The sequence below is a fragment of the Cydia strobilella genome, chromosome 3 (assembly GCF_947568885.1).
Source record: "Cydia strobilella chromosome 3, ilCydStro3.1, whole genome shotgun sequence".
Classification (NCBI taxonomy): Eukaryota; Metazoa; Arthropoda; class Insecta; order Lepidoptera; family Tortricidae; genus Cydia; species Cydia strobilella.
The window spans coordinates 716,083-736,185 of record NC_086043.1 but is presented as its reverse complement, the minus strand read 5'-3'; the positions used below and the strand labels follow the sequence as shown (position 1 = coordinate 736,185).

The following is a 20,103-nucleotide window of genomic DNA, read 5'->3' as shown; positions in this document are numbered from 1 at the left end:
GCTACGGAATTAATCCTTATGTAATCAAATTGAGGGGAGAACGGGGAGAATATTTGTAATAAAAAAAATAAAAAACCTTCCATGAGACACAGGCATATTATATATTTTAATAACGGGTCACTCACGTATTTTAAGTCGAAAAACGTTTGACATGTTTCACTCCGTACCGTCCGTACTCCGTTTCCTCGATACGGAGTGAAACATGTCGAGCGTTTTTCGACTTAAAATACGTAAGTGACCCGTTATTAATATATATAATATAATGAAAAAAAAAGATGATATTTTGAAATTTAAATTATTATACCTAAAGAAACGTCAAAAAAAAGGCTTAAACATACATAATGTTAATGAAATAGATTATTCAGAATTTTCTTCTAAGTAAGTACGCAAATAAAGTAGCTATTCTAATGCCTCACGCCATATTATATTAGTAACTCGTCTTGGAGGAATTTTGCGCGTATGCTACTACTTTTTTAGGGTTCCGTACCAAAAGGGTAAAACGGGACCCTATTACTAAGACTCCGCTGTCCGTCTGTCACCAGGCTGTATCTCATGAACCGTGATAGCTAGACAGTTGAAATTTTCACAGATGATGTCTTTCTGTTTCGCTATAACAAAAAATACTAAAAAGTACGGAACCCTCGGTGGGCGAGTCCGACTCGCACTTGGCCGGTTTTTTTATACCACGTCGGTGGCAATCAAGCATACGGCCCGCCTGGTGGTAGGCAGTTACCGTAGCCTATGGACGCCTGCAACACCAGAGATATTACATGCGCGTTGTCGACCCTTTAAAAACGGAAATACATTATGTTAAATGAGATCTGGAGTGGACGTACAATTTGAATATTAATTTCAATTTAAACGCCGGCCGGATACAACTGATGATTCGGGTGGAAATAATTACGTGATAATATATTACGGCCTTTATTTATTTTAGTCCGTACAACAGGAGATATTACGGACCATTATGGGTATATTTACGCCCAAATAAAAAAGCCGCATCGGTATCTCAGTGTTTGGCGATGGTTCCTGCTTCTTCTTCTTCTTCCCAGACCTTATCCCATTTACTTGGGGTCGGCCCTCCCTGTCCTCTTCTTCCATTCTGCACGGTTTAGTGCCAGGTGTGCGTCCTTTATTCCTTGCTCTCTCAGGCTTTTCTCCACCGTCGTCAACCAAGTGGCTGGTGGCCTCCCGCGTCCTCGCGTCGTCGTAGGCATCGCTAAGGCTACATTGATCATATGTTCGGGAGATCGTCTCTGAATATGCCCGTACCACCGTAGGCGTTTCTCAACAAGTTTATCAGTTATCGGTGCGACTTTGAAACTGCCCCTGATGTACTGGTGATGTGATGGTGGTGGTGTGATGGTGACTGCTAAAATAACTTCTTTGTTGTATACATAGTGGCCCAAAATTAAAATACGTGAGGTACCTATAGGAATAATTTTCTTACTTACATGTATTTTACAAAATGTCACTAAAACCTAAATCACTAATACGTAAATCTTTATAATATTCTCCTTTAGCTTTGATAGGTACACAAACGTAAACATTTGTTAAAATTATGAACAATACGCCGTAGGAAAAACAACCCCTCTGGTGTTGCGGGTGTCCATGGGCGGCGGTAATCGCTTACCATCAGGTGATCCGTCTGCTCGTTTGCCTCCTATTTCATAAAAAAAAAAACGTATTTTTAGGCGAATTATGACTAAGATAGGAACAGGACCTATCTTAATCATAATCATAATATTTATTATTAATATAAATTACATGTCACATTTTACACAATGTATAAAGATTATCTATAAGTATGTATTTTCACTACATAATGTAGGTTCACTAGACTTATATTGACCGGGATATAGACCGTGATTACCTTTTGTATTATTTGTGAGCTCCCGATATTTCGACGGGTTGGGGTTGATGGGGGGCGGGTGGGGGAAGATGGGTTTAAACTGTCAAATGTGTGGAATCCTGTGATTTGTTTGTGTAAAAAACCAGTGATATCCGAATCAAACACGCGTAGTGACACCGTGAGTGTAGTGTGTTTGGACAGACCAACGAGTGTGAACGCGACCGGACCAACAAGTGTGAATGCGACCGTTGGTAACGTTGAAAGTGAACGCAGCCGACGCGCAAGAATGAGGGTAGACAGAGCGCTGTCTACACAACTTTGACACCCACCCGCTATCTTCAGTCACCCGTGAACATGATGCATGTAACTGCGTCGAAATATCGGGAGCTCACAAATAATACAAAAGGTAATCACGGTCTATATCCCGGTCAATATAAGTCTAGTGAAACTAACCGTGAATCATTCAAAACTCTAATAATGTAGGTTGTATTTAATATCTTACATCTACCTAAGTTACTAAAAAGAACTCTTTATGGTCGTAGAACGCTTCCTCGATTAACCATTTTTTTATTTGTTTTTAAATACTGCTGCGCTTTAGCAACTACTAATGAATCCGGGAGGCGATTGTATACTTTTGGGCCCAATATGCGAATGATCTTATATCTTACCTTACTAACTAACTCTTTGAAATACAATTCTCAGTTATGCGTCGCTCGTACAATATTCGCGCGCCTTTCCAAGTATTAACAAACATTTAAGTATTAATAAATACATGGAAAAGTTCAGGAAACATATACATGAATTTTATTGTCGTAGTATTTTCATAGAAACTTCACAGCTAGGTGTTTTATAGCCACGCGCGTCCTAGGCCCCAGCCGGGCGCTGTATCGATCCGATGCCTACCGTTTTGCCAAAGGCATTGCTCGAACGCTAACATTGCTGCTATAGTACTCTCGGGCGCTATTCAGAATGACACAGAATGCTCTGCTGCAATCTTCATTCACCGTATATTCTGCTAAGCTTTAGAACGCGCTACCACCTCCTTTGAGACAGTGTCAAGCAGCATGGTTACCAGTACAATTTGACACTGACAACGGTTTAACGGGTTAACCCCGGTTTAGTGGGATGGTGCCAGTGGCAGTAAGTAGAAATAGCGTAAAAATTACTAAACAAAAAAGACGTAGTGTAAAACTGAACAAAATATCCCACAAATATCACCGCCAGTCACCAACATTATGAAAATTAAAATGATCATTTGGCTAATCACTAACTAATCACATCGGATATAATTATCTAAATTTCTGTCAATTAGATCATTGACTAACCGAACGGCAATATTGATATTGCCGCTATTGGCTTGCCGGGAAGTAACATATTATCGTATGCGGGCTGTAATATCGACATTTCTGTCTCATTCGAGTTGTGTAACAAGATAATGAGGTATCAGTTATGATGTTATGATTAACTAGCCTTTGCCTACGACTTCGTCTGGGCACTTTAGACTTTTACAACTTGTCCTTTTACTTTAGGAACAAACATCCATACATTAACTTTCATATTTACTGTAATTGTAGAATCTGGTACCTATTTGACGCTTTGAAATTATGCCTATACATTTTACAAAAAATTCTAGGATCCGCCACCGACAATAGCTAATTGCAATTTCCTTCGCATCCCGATTGGCTTTCTTTCTACAATTAAATAGCGCAGGATCCGACACTCTCTGGTGTCGGATGCCGGCCCGGGGGTCTTATGTTATGTCCTATCCATACTAATATTATAAATGCGAAAGTCTGTCTGTCTTTCTGTCTGTGTGTTCCATCTTCACGCTTAAACCGCTAAATCGATTTAGATGAAATTTGGCATAGATATATGTTGAGTCCCTGAGAAGGACATAGGATAGTTTTTATCCCGAAAATCATCCCTTAAGAAAGCAAAAAGCGGGGTGGAATTGAGATAATTAATGAAGTGCCAGCTAATTTGTGTGCATAATATGCTCAAATTGAATGATTGCTATGAGAATTTTTCCAGGCGCTATACTTACTTTAGCTGCTGTTACTAAGTCCACGCAGACGAAGTCGCGGGCAAAAGCTAGTTAATAATATTATTGCTAAAATCTTTGTCTTTAAACTATCCTTATCTTAAAATTTGTAGGGGGGTGTATGTATAGCAATATTCTTCTTTATGAATTAAGCCATGAATTACAAAAAAATCCTGCACTATGCATGTACAGTCACCATTGGGTTTTCAATACTTATGCTATAGAATTTCCATTTAAGGTTCTTGCTAAAATGGAAATTCTATAGCGTAAGTATTGAAAACCCAATTTAGCTAGGACCCTAAATGGCGCAACAATCGCGGGGCGTGATGCTGATGGTACATTTTTCAGGACCTGTAATTAATCTTAAGTTAATTCATTTCATTATGTTACGATAATTAAGTTATTTTGTATTTAACTCACAAACATAAAAGTGTATTTGCGTACGCTATAAACTTATACATGAACTAAAGAACTAATTAAAATGCAATATGTAATTAATTAAATAAAAAGCTATTCGTATAATTTTAATTTCATTTGAAGATGTGGATATTATAATGTCAGGAATTAATTAATAATAATGGTATTAATGTTCTAGTTTCTATTATGTGATCTGTAAAATTCTGTATCACTAAGGTAATTATAAACAAAACATATTTACATCTTAAAAATACTCGCGATAATATCTAGTTATAATACCTGCTTAATATATCATATCACAATATTATTTGGTCACATTCAAATTTACACAACTTATTTTCACACTATTACGTTGAATTAGACTTATATTGACCGGGATATAGACCGTAATTACCTTTTGTATTGTTTTTCAGCTCCCGATATTTCGACGGTTCCATATCACGGTCTATATCCCGGTCAATATAAGTCTAGTGAAACTAACCGTGAATCATTCAAAACTATTATTACGTTAAATGTTTGTTCCATTAGCTCGATTCTCTTTACACCCTCAGATCAGGTTGAGACCGCTCAACCGATCTGCGCTGGAGCGAAAACTCTTTAGGAGTATTCCAGCGTAATAGCAAAACCGTCTCGTGTGATGCGGAAGGGTCCTGGATTTACCCCAGGCTACCATCCTCCCACACAGTCCTACCGCTCTAATTGCCCTAGTGCAATAGAGCCCGTCAGGTAAAAAAAAAGTTGAATGTTTGAAGTGTCCCATATAAGTGCTACATCCACTTTGAGCCGTAGCAAAAATGCCGGGACAATGCTAGGATGTTGATGATGAGGATTGTCTTCTGATGACCAGGTACTCTATGGGCCAGCACAGGAGACACGGCATGCAGCAGGCCGCCAGAGCGTAGAATGTTGGCACATAGTCCGAATACACGTCTTTTAGGAGTCCTGAAATGTACAGTGAGCTGCGAAATTATGAATGAATTCATTGATAAAGTCGCCATGCACTTTTGCTGATGGTACATCAATTATTTAATTGTTTGCGTTTCTCTGCGGTCAGTTTTCTTGGCCTGTAGGCCGCGACATTATCACGCCGCGAGGTAGACTACCCGTCTTTTACTGTATGAATTAAAGGGGGACGGGTAGTCCATGTCGCGGCGAGATAATCTCGCCCCAATCACGTGCAAGCCCGGCTGGAGATCGCCTAAACTAAATATTTTCTATTCGACTCCACTTATGCATCATTTTTTTTATCCCAAAGTTGGTCAGATTTTTGGACATTCATTGTTTCAAGGAAATCTAAAGTAATATGGCATATGACTATCATGAGCGCCCGTTTTCCAGGTATCCGAGGTATCAAAACATATATAGCTTCGGCTTTTTAAAACATCATCTGTGAAAATTTGAACTGTCTAGCTATCACGGTTCACGAGATACAGCTTGGTGACAGACAGACGGACCGACGGACAGACGGACAGACGGATAGCGGAGTCTTAGTAATAGGGTCCCGTTTTTGACTTTTAAAATAACGCACTGCGTAAGTGCGTATGCTATCAAAATCGCTGCAGACTGTTCTTGGTCTAACTCTAGAAAGAGAATGTAAATAATAGTAAATATTTTGTAAGATATTAATAAAATTATTGCTTATCATATAAACCAACCCTTTAATTTGCAAAAATAATTGATTGATTGGTTTCAAAGCCCTTGGAACTCCGTTTGCCTCTTAATAATGTATTTGGATTTTACAAAAAGGGTACCACTCTTTGCAAGAGCACTCCTGGTTACTATAGTATTAATGCGTACCTAACTCTACAAACTTATTTACATACGTCCCATACTATCCCCACTCACTGGCCCTTTGTCACATATGGATCCACTTTAGAAAACTATGTTAGGTAAGGATCCAAGCGGGTCTCTGATACTGACGCAAAAAGATACGTGAGTAAAAGTATAAAGTGACACTTGAAAAAGAAAGAATTAGTGTATTGTTGCTTTATTGTAAATTATTTTAATTACCTCCAAAAAATGACTGAAAGGGAAGTAAAAATTGTCGTGACTAGAGCATGCTGGAACTATCACGAGACTGAACGTTTCTTAAGAAACATTTATATTTGACACTTCCATCCTCTCCTCCTTCTTCTCCCATCCTCCCTCTCTCTTTCACACCCTTATACACAAACACACCCACACACACGCTCTCTCACACATACTCACTCACCGACTTTAATTTGTAAATTTATTAGGCGTTATTAGCTGTAAGTTTCCTCTTATTTTAATTAATCTCTTCTTAAATTAACTTTTCCTTTTCCTTTTATAGTAGTATAGTTTTGTAGTTTTAATTATTCAAATTTAAATAAAATAGGTGTAATATTCTTTAATGTCAACTGCATTCTAGGACCCCAAGTCACAGGCATAGCCTAGTTTGGGATCCACTGTATCCATGTGTCTGAAAATTGTTTTCTATTGTCAATAAAAATTATTCTTATTTTTCTTCTTATTTATTTATTTATTCTTTGTTGGACAAAAGAAAACACTATCTTACAAAAGGCAGACTTAATGCTATAAGGCATTTTCTACCAGTCAAACTTCGGGCAAAGTAGATACCTAAGTTGTAGATGTCATGTAAGTTATGAAAGAAAATAAAATTATCGAAGGTGGTATTAAGTTCACAACACAAGCCTTTTTTAATAGGTAGACCTAGATTATATCGATCAGGGAAAACACAGGCGACGGGAGCGAATTCCAAACCTTAGACATCGTAAAATGACGAGGCAAACTCACCAAAAATATAAATACCATACCTATCAAAGGGGCGCACAGAACGTTGACTACGCCAGTAGACAGCATGAAGAGAGCGTACGCGCCAGGAAAGTCTGTATGGCTGACGTGGTTGGCCACGACCAGGGGGCTGGCCACGTGGAGACATGCGCGGAGCACCCCTAGCGCTCCGGTGACCACGCACATCCAGATGAAGGAACGAACGTGGAGAACCACTGGAATTATTAACAACGTTCTTATTGTCGAGTTTAAACCAAGTTATTTTAAATTTAATATTCAGAGCCACCTAGCGAGAGTCTCTAAGTGTTCGTCGCGAGACTCATCGTCAAGTCAACATGCATCCCACATAGCAGTTATCTTGTGAGTCAAGCCAATTATTATTATAATGTTTATCAATGTCATATACAATACAAATACTTTTTATTGCTCACCTCAATAGAGAATTAGCAAGCAGAAACAGAACAAAACATATTCATTTCGAATACGAGGAAAGTAAAATGCATGTATTTTTTTTAAAACATGACTAAGTATACATTTTTATAGTATTTCTTGAGGGTACTTTCAATTAACAATTCAGACAAAAGTATCGTTATTTATGGAATGGAGAGTCAAATATCAAAATGAAAAATTTATTACAAATCCATTTAAACTCAAATTTCAATTGCGTATCGTAAAAAAATTAAAAAAGTCGTACTTCGAACGTAAAATGCTCTAGTGCAGACACGTATCATTTTCTGCGCACCTTTTAGAACAACAATGACCCTCTTTCAGAGCATGAGATATGAATAGTTATTTACGATACAAGTGCGGAAAAGAGAAAATTCGAAACGAGTGGCGATAAATTAAAACACGACCGCAGGGAGTGTTTTAAATCGACACGAGTTGCGAATTACCTTTTCGCACGTGTATCGTACAACGTTTTACAGTACATATGGCCCTTTAAACTTTCGACATATACACGAAAAGTGCTCATCCCCGCACTAGTGCGAAAAAGTAGCACCATATGTACTGTAAAAACATATTTAGGTGGCAAATGAGCAGACAAATCGCCTGATGGTAATTAGCTTCGCTCGTGGATATCTAAAACACCAGAGGGGTTGGAAGTACATTGGCGGTATTTACAAATACGTTATTTTCTTTAGTCTAGAAACCGTATCTGAATGCGCCAGGACTGCGTTTATAATTCAAGAAATTTCACCATAGACAAATTACATGATTGAATGGAAAATGAAATGAAACATGTAGACTTACCCAGCCTAGTGACAAGTGTGAGTAGGGTGGTGATATAAAACAGCAACCTGGTATTGACGGAGATCAAGCTGCTAAGCAACGCAAGGGCACAGCGCCCCGCCACGTCGGCGCCCGCGCACACTGAGATGCATGTTGCTACTTCACTCTGGTAAAAATAAAGAAAAATAATTTTATTACTCTCTCTCTCTCCAATTACCCCTTAATTGCTCAAAGGTTAACTAGAAGAGATCCCTGAAAGGGATAAGTTCGCCTTTGTATTAATGATGTGTGTTTTTTTCTGTTTTAATGTTTCTATTTTGTACAATAAACAGTTTTACTACTACTATTAAATACGCACTTCATCTTAGCCCTTTGACCGCCACAAATTCCCGCCTTCCTACAGAAAAAATATTTATTCAAATTAGGTTAGTCAATGGTAAAACGAAGTTAATTTGATTTAAGTAGCAACCCCTGGACCTATGTATACAATTGAGACTGAAGTATTCAAAAGCAAATTAAACGCTAATGAATGCCGACCTAAAAAGCGCGGCCAGTGGGATTTTGCTATAAATTCACAGAATTATTTTGTGACCTAAAATATTCAACAAATTGTGAACTCAATCAATGTAAATGAAAATTGCCACAACTTGTTGCGAGGCACTCACTTTATCATAGCCGTATTGAAACAACAGCATTGGCTGGAAGACAAAGAAAGTGATGTCTGAGAAGTTGACGAAACTTTGGCCCAAACAGATGTTGAAGAAAATTGGATCCCTCAGGACTTTCAAATTGAAGAACTCTGCTATCTGATATCTGGAATATAATATTTAAGTATTTCATTATACCTCGACTAGAGTGGAGCTTATATTAAACAAAAATATCACAATTACATCCGGGAATATTAAATTTTGTAATTTATTTACTTTAAAATTGCTAATGTAGTCTTGGAGTCTCTGAAAAACACCAAGGTTTTGCAATTGTCAACTACTTTTACCTGATTTTATTCGAGTTGCTACAAGCATCCTCTTTAGTAACCTCATTTTCTGCATGATTTAACAACTTCACATTTTCTTTACTCTTTCCTTCCTTTCCCTTCCCTTCTTCTACATCATTACCATCTGAAACATTTATCCCATTATTACCTTCAGTATCCGAAACGAAAATCAATAAACATCAAAAGGAAGAATACTTGCTGCTTTTATTTTCACAAGCTTCTCATCAGTCTTCATTATAGCCATGCCTGGAACAGTGTGCAAAGATATTCCACTTATTATGAGTAATGTTCCTCTGAACCCATAGTTTGTAATGAACTGTCTAAGCAATTGAGGGAATCCCATTAGTATAATCCCTTGTACAGCTTTACAAATGCTCATAACAGTGGTTCTTCTCTTCTTGTCGAAGTAATAATTCATAGTGGCATAACAAACTGGAGCCATCATGCCGAAACCGATTCCTTGGAGGACTCCGAAGGTGAGAGGCAGCTGATTGGTGCTGGATATGAAGATGGTTGTGACAGAGCCGACTGTGAATGTCACTGCTCCTAAAAAACCTCCGAAGCGTAGGGAGTGCTTTTTGGATACTAGGTTGAGAATCAGACCTGGAAAGATGATTTTTGGAGTAGTGATGCTATTTACACTTAAACCTTTTTTTTACGTTCGTTTAAATTTGTCCAGGAGTGTACATAGGTTATATAACTTGTTGAACTAAGTAGTATGCGATAACTTACCTCCTATAGCCAACATGACGGCAAAAACTCCATGCGCCGTCGTTAGGGACTTCGCTGTCGAATGCGTTTCATTTATAAAGTCATTGTAGATGAGTCCAAATGAATTCACATGGCCGATGCCGGCTATCTAAAATCGACATAAAAAGAACTAATCAATTTACTTTGTTAACTATTATAACTAAACTGATTTTATTTAGATTTACTTTCTTGGCCTTTGATATATTCACTCTGCGTTAGATATGTGACACGATTGACTTTACTAGAGCACTTAATTTATATCAGGTAGAATATTCAAGATTTGTGACCTTTTATTAACCTATTTATATGTTCGAATTTAAACTAATGATATTTGTATCTGTTTAATGATATTTATATGTTATTAGTACCTACTAGTTCTGAATAATTAAAGTATAACGAAATTATTTATTTATATAAACGGCCGATTAATTTGTTTTGAGTAATAGTACGAGAAGATTAGTAGGAAAAGGACTTTATACCTTTTTTGTTCATTATGTATAATATAAATCACGTTGAGCCTTTAGATTCGCAGTAAGAAGATAAACTAAAAGTACAATCTCAATCTTGGTACAATGCCTCAAGGGCCTATTTTACATTTAACATTTTACATTTTACAGTATAAATTAAATCAAAAGTAGGTATATTTAGGAGCATTTGAAAATGACTTGCGGATAGGTACCAAATAATAATACTCCCAAGCGCCATGGCTTCTTGGAAGGATTCAACTGAGTAGTATGGCTCTCAATGTTATAAAACAGCGACTGTATTTTGACCTGTAGTAGTATCTCAGCAGAACTACATACACAAAAGTATAAAAGTTTTGTAGATAAGAACTGTAATTTTAAAACGGCACGAGTCAGAACAAGCTTTCAAACGTGGTAAAGTGGCACTAATCTGTATTCTGCTTCTGATGTACATGATTTTTTTGCGCATAATGGCGTGGAAGTCCGCTACGTAGGCGGGTGGGTGGGAGAAATATAGGGAAATAATACTTACGAATGTAATAATAGTCCCAAAACACACAACGTATCCCCACTTGTTATTATTACCAGCCATTCTGTCCGACAACAGTATAGAAACTGCCGGATACCCTGATAAGTCGGGATCATTCAGACAATGATAAAATTGTTCTAGCCTCTTTGTTCGCTTACTTTGTGACGCGAATTTATGTCATATTTGTATTGTTAAGTGTATAAGAACTTGTATAAAAGTGGATAAGGGTATTGTGATTGTATTTTTTCTACTTTTGGTATAGCAAGGTCTGTTTGACTTAGCAGCCGTGAGACTTTATTACAAGTTTTTTTTTCGAGTCAAATCTTGCAATAAAGCCACTTAATTCTCATTATTAGATTGAACTGGTTGGTTGGGTGACAATGTAATTATGTTACCATCGAGCTGATCTGATGATGGTAACAGAAGGTGGCTATACGAACTCTGTGATAAAACAACGCAACCTAATTAGCCTCATGCATGAAGTTTATATTTGAACGAAATATGTTTTATTCGGATGTTTGTTACCGTTATATCATGTTACAAATGCATTTCCGTTTTTAAATTACCGTTTAATTACTTAAAATTATAAATAAAAGTACAAAAATTTGCCCGCGAAAAGCTAGCGAGCGAAACGCTCGAAACGCCACGTGACGTCACGCGTTCGACAGATTAGACAAATTTTACCTAAAAATAAAATTTATATTAAGTTACTTACCTTGTTCCAAGCCTTCAAATTGGAGATGGCAACATTCGTTTCTTACTGGCAACACCACAGTTCCGATGACGTCAGGCGCAATACCGGCTTTTATGGCGGGTTTTTTCCATGTTTTTTACGAATCCAGCTGGCAGGCTGCGCGCCAATGCTCAGACCATTGGACTCTCAATTTGATTACCTTGACCTACCGTCCAATATGATGGTGGACGGTAGGTAGCCACTGTAGATAGACAGGTGGAAAAATAGCCACTGTGGGTAGACAGGTGGCGACGTTTTATTATGTAAACAAACACAGTATTCAGCGCAGCTGTAGGTACTTGTTTTGTTTACTGAGGTAGCACGGTATTTCATTGACATAGCTGAAAAGACAAGCTTAAAACTAAACCCTACTGCTGAAATAAAAGCTTTAATAAACAATACTTACTTTTGCTGAAATATAAGTATTATGAATATGATAAAATGTGTATGTGAATGAAATTAATCGTGTAAGTATAAAAAAAACCTAAAATTTTACAAATTGCCAGCAGGCAGCAATGGAATCAGGCTTGGAACAAGGTAAGTAACTTAATATAAATTTTATTTTTAGGTAAAATTTGTCTATTAAGTTGACTGTACCTTGTTCCAAGCCTTCAAATTGAGAAGTGTTTGTTATCGACTGCTGGATGAGTGAGGATTGGTAATATTCAATAGATCGCCAATGTGAATAAAATAATAGATAGACTTATAAGGAAATCTGTATTGCATTAAAATAAAAATCAACTTTTACACATAATTGGTATATGACATATGACCTTATATTAACATTGATTAGAATGCGTGAATCATATCGTATTAAAACATCTATCTAAAGGATTAGAATGTGAATTATGAGTGCTAATTGTTTTTCTATAAAACTTGTGAAATGTATTAGCACTTTGCCAATTGCCTCTTTCCAAGATATCATTAATATTATGATTATCAAGCCAGCCAGACGAAGCAACTGCGGAACGGACACTACCCGTACTACTGTTTATATTAGCGTCTTTAAGGACTGCCTTTATCCATCCACCAATGATGGTTCGTGAAGCTGGCTTCACAGGACCACATATAGAAATAAATAGATTATTTATATTCCCTCTTCGGTTCTGAGACAAGGAAATTAATAATTTTATCCAATAAACGGGATCTATATTTTTATTGTAATCACATGTTAACAATTTCCAACCAGATTGTCTGCGCGATGCAGTGTCTGTCTTGGAACCGAACTCGGGCCAAAATATAATACAGTCAGAATCAATCTTACAACTGGAATCATTTATACTCAATAACGTCAGATCATGTACGCGTCGCCCTGAACAAAGCAATAACAAAATCGCACATCTCTTAGACACCTCAAATAAACTGGTTTGTAGAGGTTCGTTATTCTCTAAATAAGTACATAAATCTCTAACATCCCATATACTCTCCTTACGAGACATTGGTTTACTCAAAGCTATAGCTTTCAAAGCCTGGCGAACAACTATATGCGAGCTAAGCGGTGGGCCTGAACGTACGGGACAAAAAGTTGAGACAACCGATTTGTGTAAGCAAATTGTACTATGCGATAACTTTTCTACCAGGTGCAAGTCTGTAATAAATCTTGCCAAATCTTGTGGTTGTGGATTGTCTCTGGCGACATGATGGGCAGTACACCATCTGCACCATCTTAGCCACGCTGGCTTGTAAGAAGCTAACGAGGATTTTCGCCAACCGCTTGCAAGTAAATCCTTTTGCTTATCGTTCCACGTACCTAACAATGCGGCCCACCCTGTATCAGCCAGACTTCTAAAGCTATCCGCTTGACATCGATTGGAGGTCTCAGAGTCTGTGTGTCTACTAACCGGTTCTCCAGGTCCCGAATTTCTATTGGAGGGGCCAGGGATCGGCTCTTCAGGTCGCTGCGCCAGAACACCTTCTCCCAATTCGGCACGATCAATGGGTACATACCCTCTGCGTCGTTCAGGTGACCGAGAACTCTCGGGATTAGACACGGGGGAGGAAATATCCACGCCAGTTGATACTCCCATCTCCGACTGAACGCATCGACGAAGGACGCATCTGGATCCGTCTGGTCTAGAGTCGCATATGTCGGTACCACATGAGCTCTCCTCGATGCGAAAAGGTCTATTTGAGGAGTACCCCAAACCTGGAATATCTGGTGCGTCGCTGGAGACAGCAGGTGCCACTCCGACTGACCGCGAAACCTTGAAAGTCTGTCTGCTTCCGTGTTGTATCTGCCGGGAATGAACTGGATTGTCATGTGAATGTGATAGCGGTCCAATGCATCCAGCACCCGGTAAGTCATCTCCATCATCTGCTGTGACCTCGTACCGCCTTCGTTGCGCAGATATGACACAACCGTTCGATTGTCCGACATAATCATTAGAGACGATTGCGTCAGTAAGCGGCTCTGTGATGTTATTACCTTCTGCACTGCCATCATCTCTAGGAGATTTGAATGTTGACGCGCCTCCCACTGCGACCATTGGCCAGCTAAGGCTAACTGCTTGTTGTTGAGCAGAGCGCCCCAGCCCTGGCCTGACGCATCCGTAGTCAAAAAGAATTGGGGCGCTGGAGGATGAAGAGGAGATGTGGCAGCTACGTGGTTGATCCACCAATCCAGCTCGGTGTATAGGGCTACTGGAAGCTTTACCTTCGCTCTTGGAGACATGTGCAGCAGCTGGTTGCAAAACGTCATCAACAGCCTGCTGTTGAGTCGACCCCGCGGAACAACGAAGCTTGCGAAGTTCACTAGACCCAGTAAAGATTGGACCTGCTTTAATGAAGCGCACCTGCGATTTACCATCATCCGGCATTTCTGCACAACATTTTGAATCTTGGCCTCTGGAAGACACTTCAGGTTGCTCCAAGGGTCCCAACGAATACCCAGGAACTCCATGGACTTCTGGGGATTTAACACGGACTTTCCGTAATTTACAGTCCAGCCTAGACCCTCGAGGATCTGAAGGGTGAGTCTTACTTGATTCTGAAGCAATGAACGGCTCTGGGATGCAAGAAGAAAGTCGTCCAAATATACGATGACCCTGATACCGCGAGATCTCAGCACTTCCGCAATCCAATTTGTGACTAGAGCAAATGTCCGCGGAGAAGATGCGAGGCCGAACGGCAAGGAGGTCACCTGCCAAAGCCGGTGCTGAAACATTACTCTCAGGAATCTCCGGTGTGAGGGCTTGACCGGAATATGAAAGTATGCGTTGTGGAGATCGAGCTTTACGAGCCAATCTCTTGGTTGAAGAAAGTCTGGGACCTTGTACATATTGATGAGGTGAAATTTGGCCACATATACGTACTTGTTTAGTTGTCTTAGGTTGAAGACTGGGCGTACGCTCCCACCTTTCTTCGGAACCAGAAACATGTTCGATACAAAACTTGGGGTCAACGAAACCGGCTCTAGCACACCCTGTTCTATCATGCCTTTCATTTGAACGATCATTTCCGGACTTTCCTTCGTGGATAATTTTGACGAAAGTCTGGAGGGGTGAACTAGAGGCGGTTTTTTGACAAAGGGTATCTGGTACCCAGACAAAATTTTGATTATGTAGTCTGGAGCCCCCATGGCTTTCCATTGATTTATAAATAGCTCCAGTTGACCCGCTTGGAAGCTGTGATAGTCAGTCGTAGCGCCTGCGAGATCGCTTACCTTGCCTGTTCCTGTAATATTTGTCGCTTCGCTGATTGGATCGAAATGGCTCGGCTTTTCGCTTTCTGTCCTGAGGAACCCGGGCGGGAGCAGCAGAGGGCCCAGAATACACGCGGAAACTAGAATAGTCCGCAGCCTTCTTGCTCTGCTCCGGCTGTGAGACTCCTTGCGCAGGAGCTCGTTTGCTAGCAACTCCTTGCGCAGGAGTGCGTGGACAGAAAAATACCTTGTCAATTCCGCCATTCTTCGTTATACAGTCAGAAAACCGCTTATCATCGAAGAGGTGCTCCTGTGTTGGAGGGATCTTTCGAAGAGATTCCTTCATGTAGCGATCCTTGACGAAGTTCAATACTCCATCTCTCCGTTGCTGGATAATGTCTGCTCGACGGCCACAGACCATCTGCAAGAGGTCCAGGTGAATGCGAGAATAGTCACCCTCCGAGAACACCTCGTTGATTTTGTCTGCTACCGCCTCAACCGTGCAATCACCCTGCGAACTTATCCAAGACACGAAGGTTTCAAAGCCAGCTTTCAATTTCTCATTTTGTATGATGAGAGCATGAGACACAGCGGCTAGAGTCTTTTCCGTAACGGCGAGGGCACGGTTACGATCAAAAGACTTTATCATGTCATTACTCTCCAAATCAGTAAAGCCAGGAGATGACACGTACGTATTTTGAGCATCTATGTACCGTACCTGTGACCAGTCGTTTGAATTGAAATGCTGCAACTTGTCCAAAATATCAGCATGCTCCTTTGAGGTTATCGCGCCCGACGACTTGAGGGTAGTCTCAAGTTTAAAACTAATATCCTTTGCAGGCCCCGGGACAGGCGCCGGAGGAGCCTCTGGAATTTCCAGATCCTCGGGCGAGACAATTGATAGCACGTCTGAATCACTAGAGTATTCCCGCGGGCGAGTAGAAAAATTGTCACGTAAAGACCTTACCTCGTGGGCTAATTTGGACACTACATCCTCTAACCTGGCCATGCGCTCGTGCTCAGTTAAAGCCGATGCGCCCGGATCATGTTGAACACTATCAGGATTTGAACTATTCATATTAGAACTGAATTTATTTAGAAAATACTTCGAAAATTTTCTAAGCTAATTTAAAGGTGTTTCCTCTGCCAGAAACAAATCGCCAATGGTCTGAGCATTGGCGCGCAGCCTGCCAGCTGGATTCGTAAAAAACATGGAAAAAACCCGCCATAAAAGCCGGTATTGCGCCTGACGTCATCGGAACTGTGGTGTTGCCAGTAAGAAACGAATGTTGCCATCTCCAATTTGAAGGCTTGGAACAAGGTACAGTCAACTTAATAGTGTCATTAGTAGCAAATGTCAGTTGGGCCGCCCAACGTGTGACGTCATCACGCTCTGTCGAATTCGCGCCAAAAATTATGAGCGTTTCAACCGCTCAAAAATTTTCAGCATTTTAAATATTTTTTAATAAAATAATGTTAAGGTTTACAAAAGTATTTTTATCATTTCCGGTGTTCCAACGATATAAATTATGAATCCAAAAATAAAAATAAATTCATGCATGGAGCTAATTGTGTTTGGGTTTGAATTGGGTTAGAATAATTATTGGCCTGTTGGTTGAAAGAAGAATTTTTGTTAAAAAACATCCTTTATTTGTCTTTTTTGTGACGTTAAATACCTGTGATGCAAGTTTGATTACATTAGTCATTGCATCGTGCTAAAAATGTTGAACTGAACCGTAAAGCCAAATTTGACACGCGCAAAATATTGCAATATCTATTTAAGTATAGCAAAAACTAATCGGATTTTATCATTACATAAAATAGTTATTTACGATACAAGTGCGGAAAGTAGGAAATTGCAACGTGTGGTGACAAATGTTTGATGTTTTAAATCGACATAATTCATAATTTAAAAAAATACCTATTCGCACGTGTATTGTACGTTTTACAGTATATGTGGTCCTTTAAAATTTTCGACATAGGCACGGAAAGTGCTCATTCCCGCACTAGCGCGGGAAAGTAGCAGAATTATGTACTGTAAAATATTGTTAATACCAATCTATTGAAAAAAAAACTGCTGAAACTAGTGGCTCCGTAAACTGTAGACTTCGCAAACTCCATGGCGCCGCAATTTTGAATAAAAAAAAATGACAAAAAATCTGTATGATTATCGAGCCTGCTCACCCAATTTGAATAGAATAGGTTGACTTATAAAACATCTAGGGAGACCTTCGCTTTCGCTCGGTCAATAAAAATGATAAATAGATGATGACAATATCACGCAATATTTATTATAATTTGATTGTTGTATTCAAACTGTCAGATACTATATCAAATAACATAAGCATCTGATAAGATAGGACTTTGTGTAACTAAGAGGTAGATGTTAACACTCACTTTTACGATATGAATTTTCAAAATAAACCTGGCCAAGTGCGAGTCGAACTTAAGCCCTGGGGTTGCTTTGAGGAAGCTTTTATTCATTTAGTTTCACCTGTCCCGTTGTCTGTGTCTGTAATCAAATTTTGCAAGTTAAATTTGATCCACTTCCCGGTTTCCAATAAACCTGATAATTTGCATACATATGTAAGTCGGGTGACAATGCAATATTATGGTACCATCGAGCTGATCTGATGATGGAGACAGGAGGTGGCCACAGGAACTCTGTGATAAAACAACGCAAACTAATTGTGATAGTAATAGTAGTAAAACTCTTTATTGTACAAAAAGAAACATAAAACAGGAAAAACACACATTCTTTGTACAAAGGCGAATTTATCCCTTTCAGGGATCTCTTCCAGTTAACGTTTTAGCAATTGAGGGAGAATTGGAGAACGGTAGATATCAAAACTGTACTAAACGGCATAAAAAGAAAATATTTACATACATACATACATATAATCACGCCTATTTCCCGGAGGGGTAGGCAGAGACCACGGATTTCCACTTGCTACGATCCTGACATACCTCTTTCGCTTCCTTCACTTTCATAACATTCCTCATACACGCTCGCCGGTTTAGAAAATATTTAATTTCCTAAAAGATAGCAAACCTAAATAAAAAACCTAGGTAAAAGGTAGGTAGGTATTTGTGATTGGGGTTATTAGAATTTGTCTCGATGAGTAGATATTATTAGTGGAAATATAAGTAAAGTCAGCGATAAAAGCTTGTACCAAAAGTTAAATTTTTGCTAAAAACTTATTAAACAGTTATATAGTTTTTCCTCAAGTCCGACTTTTGTTTGACCAGTTTTTTATTATGTGTTTTTGCTAAGTAGGTAAGTATTCTTAATTAACATGTTTGTGGTTTTTTTGTTTAACCGTTAACGAGATAAAACAAAAACAATAAAATGTGCATATCTAACGAGTAAGTAGGTAATATGGGAGTCTCCCTTGTTTTTTTAATATATTTTATTTTCGGTACTTATGTCGTTACTAGAAATAAACGGACAGACAGACAGTAAATGTTTAGTATTAGTATTTAATAGGGTTGTCACGCCATAGGTAATTAGGTACAGAACCCTCAAAATGCTGGCAAGATAAAGAGTTTACTACTACTAAATCCCTGAACCAATTTAGATGAAATTTGGTATGGGAATATTAAACATATTAATAACGGGTCACTCACGTATTTTAACTCGAAAAACGCTCGACATTGGAGTGAAACATGTCGAGCGTTATTCGACTTAAAATACGTGAGTGACCCGTTATTAATATGTTTAATATGTCTGTGTCTCACGGAAGTTTTATTATTAAAATTGTTGTCGTATGGGAATAGTTTGAGACTCTGGGAAGGACAGTTTTTATCAATCATGATCATCATTCCACGCAGACGAAGTCGCGAGCACAAGCTAGTTTACCACATGAAAATGCTGTTCTATAATTACTTAATCACAAAACAAGTTCAAGTCATTCGGTCTCAATAAAACAGAAATCGAGTTCCCTATGCCCTTGTTATTTAATAATAAAAACAAACAATTTAAGAATAAACATTATTTTAGTTTTAATTTATTACTACTCCGAGTAATTTACGACATATGAATCAATCTGTCGTAAGACAACACATTCCTATGATATGGACTAGGTCATTATTATTTATTTACAAAAATTTACTTAAGCTTTTTTTGTAAGGTTTTCTTACAGAATAGTCGTAAGCACCAAGGAAATACTATTTATATATTTTGGGCTGACATAAGTTATGGGACATATTTTTGAGTAGGGATACCGCCGTTTAGCCAAAATATTTTTCGCCAAATTTCACTTCCCAACAAACTTATGGCATCAGTTTCATTTCCCAAATGAAATTTTAGCAAGTTTTTATTTCGCAACCATTTCATTTCGCAACCCCATACTTGCGAAATGAAAATGACGTACTAAGTTGGGTTAGGTTAGGTTGGATTATGAAAATTTGCGAAATGAAATTTTGCCAAATGATAATTTGCGTAAAATAGTTTGGGAAGTAATACTTTGGGAAACGATTTTTCGCAATACATTAGTAAACCTTTTGAGTATGATGAGTGCACCCATATTTTTACAATTGACTGTACAAAATAGTCTCGAAAAATGTCAAAGAAACATTTAATTACGTTTAATTTATCTACTTTCTAATACAGCTGGTGAGGTCGACAAGTGAATAACGATTCGTGAGAAAAAATTACCAGTAGAGATAATTTTTATTGCAT

The 20,103-nt window shown here is 38.6% G+C and overlaps 2 protein-coding genes across 4 annotated transcripts in view; one reads left to right on the top strand and one right to left on the bottom strand.

Annotated features, from left to right (window-relative positions):
* The window catches only part of LOC134755637 (solute carrier family 12 member 4), a 566,314-nt gene that overhangs the window by 176,707 nt on the left and 369,504 nt on the right, over positions 1–20,103 (top strand). The gene's annotated exons all lie outside the window — the stretch shown is intronic.
* Positions 5,119–11,290, bottom strand: LOC134756160 (monocarboxylate transporter 12-like). The gene is made up of 8 exons (XM_063692990.1): positions 11,053–11,290; positions 10,039–10,165; positions 9,502–9,909; positions 9,307–9,430; positions 8,978–9,125; positions 8,334–8,478; positions 7,106–7,297; positions 5,119–5,252 (listed from the first exon to the last, which is right to left on the bottom strand). Exons 1-8 carry the CDS (start codon positions 11,110–11,112, stop codon positions 5,119–5,121), a joined length of 1,338 nt encoding a protein of 445 aa, XP_063549060.1. The 5' UTR covers positions 11,113–11,290.

Coding starts and splice junctions, on each gene's coding strand:
- LOC134756160 (XM_063692990.1), bottom strand. CDS start 11,112: ATGGCTGGTAATAATAACAAGTGGGGATACGTTGTGTGTTTTGGGACT. Junction 9,431..9,501: donor TGTGAAAATAAAAGCAGCAA/GTATTCTTCCTT, acceptor TAAATGTTTCAG/ATGGTAATGATGTAGAAGAA. Junction 8,479..8,977: donor TTCAATACGGCTATGATAAA/GTGAGTGCCTCG, acceptor TATTTTTACCAG/AGTGAAGTAGCAACATGCAT.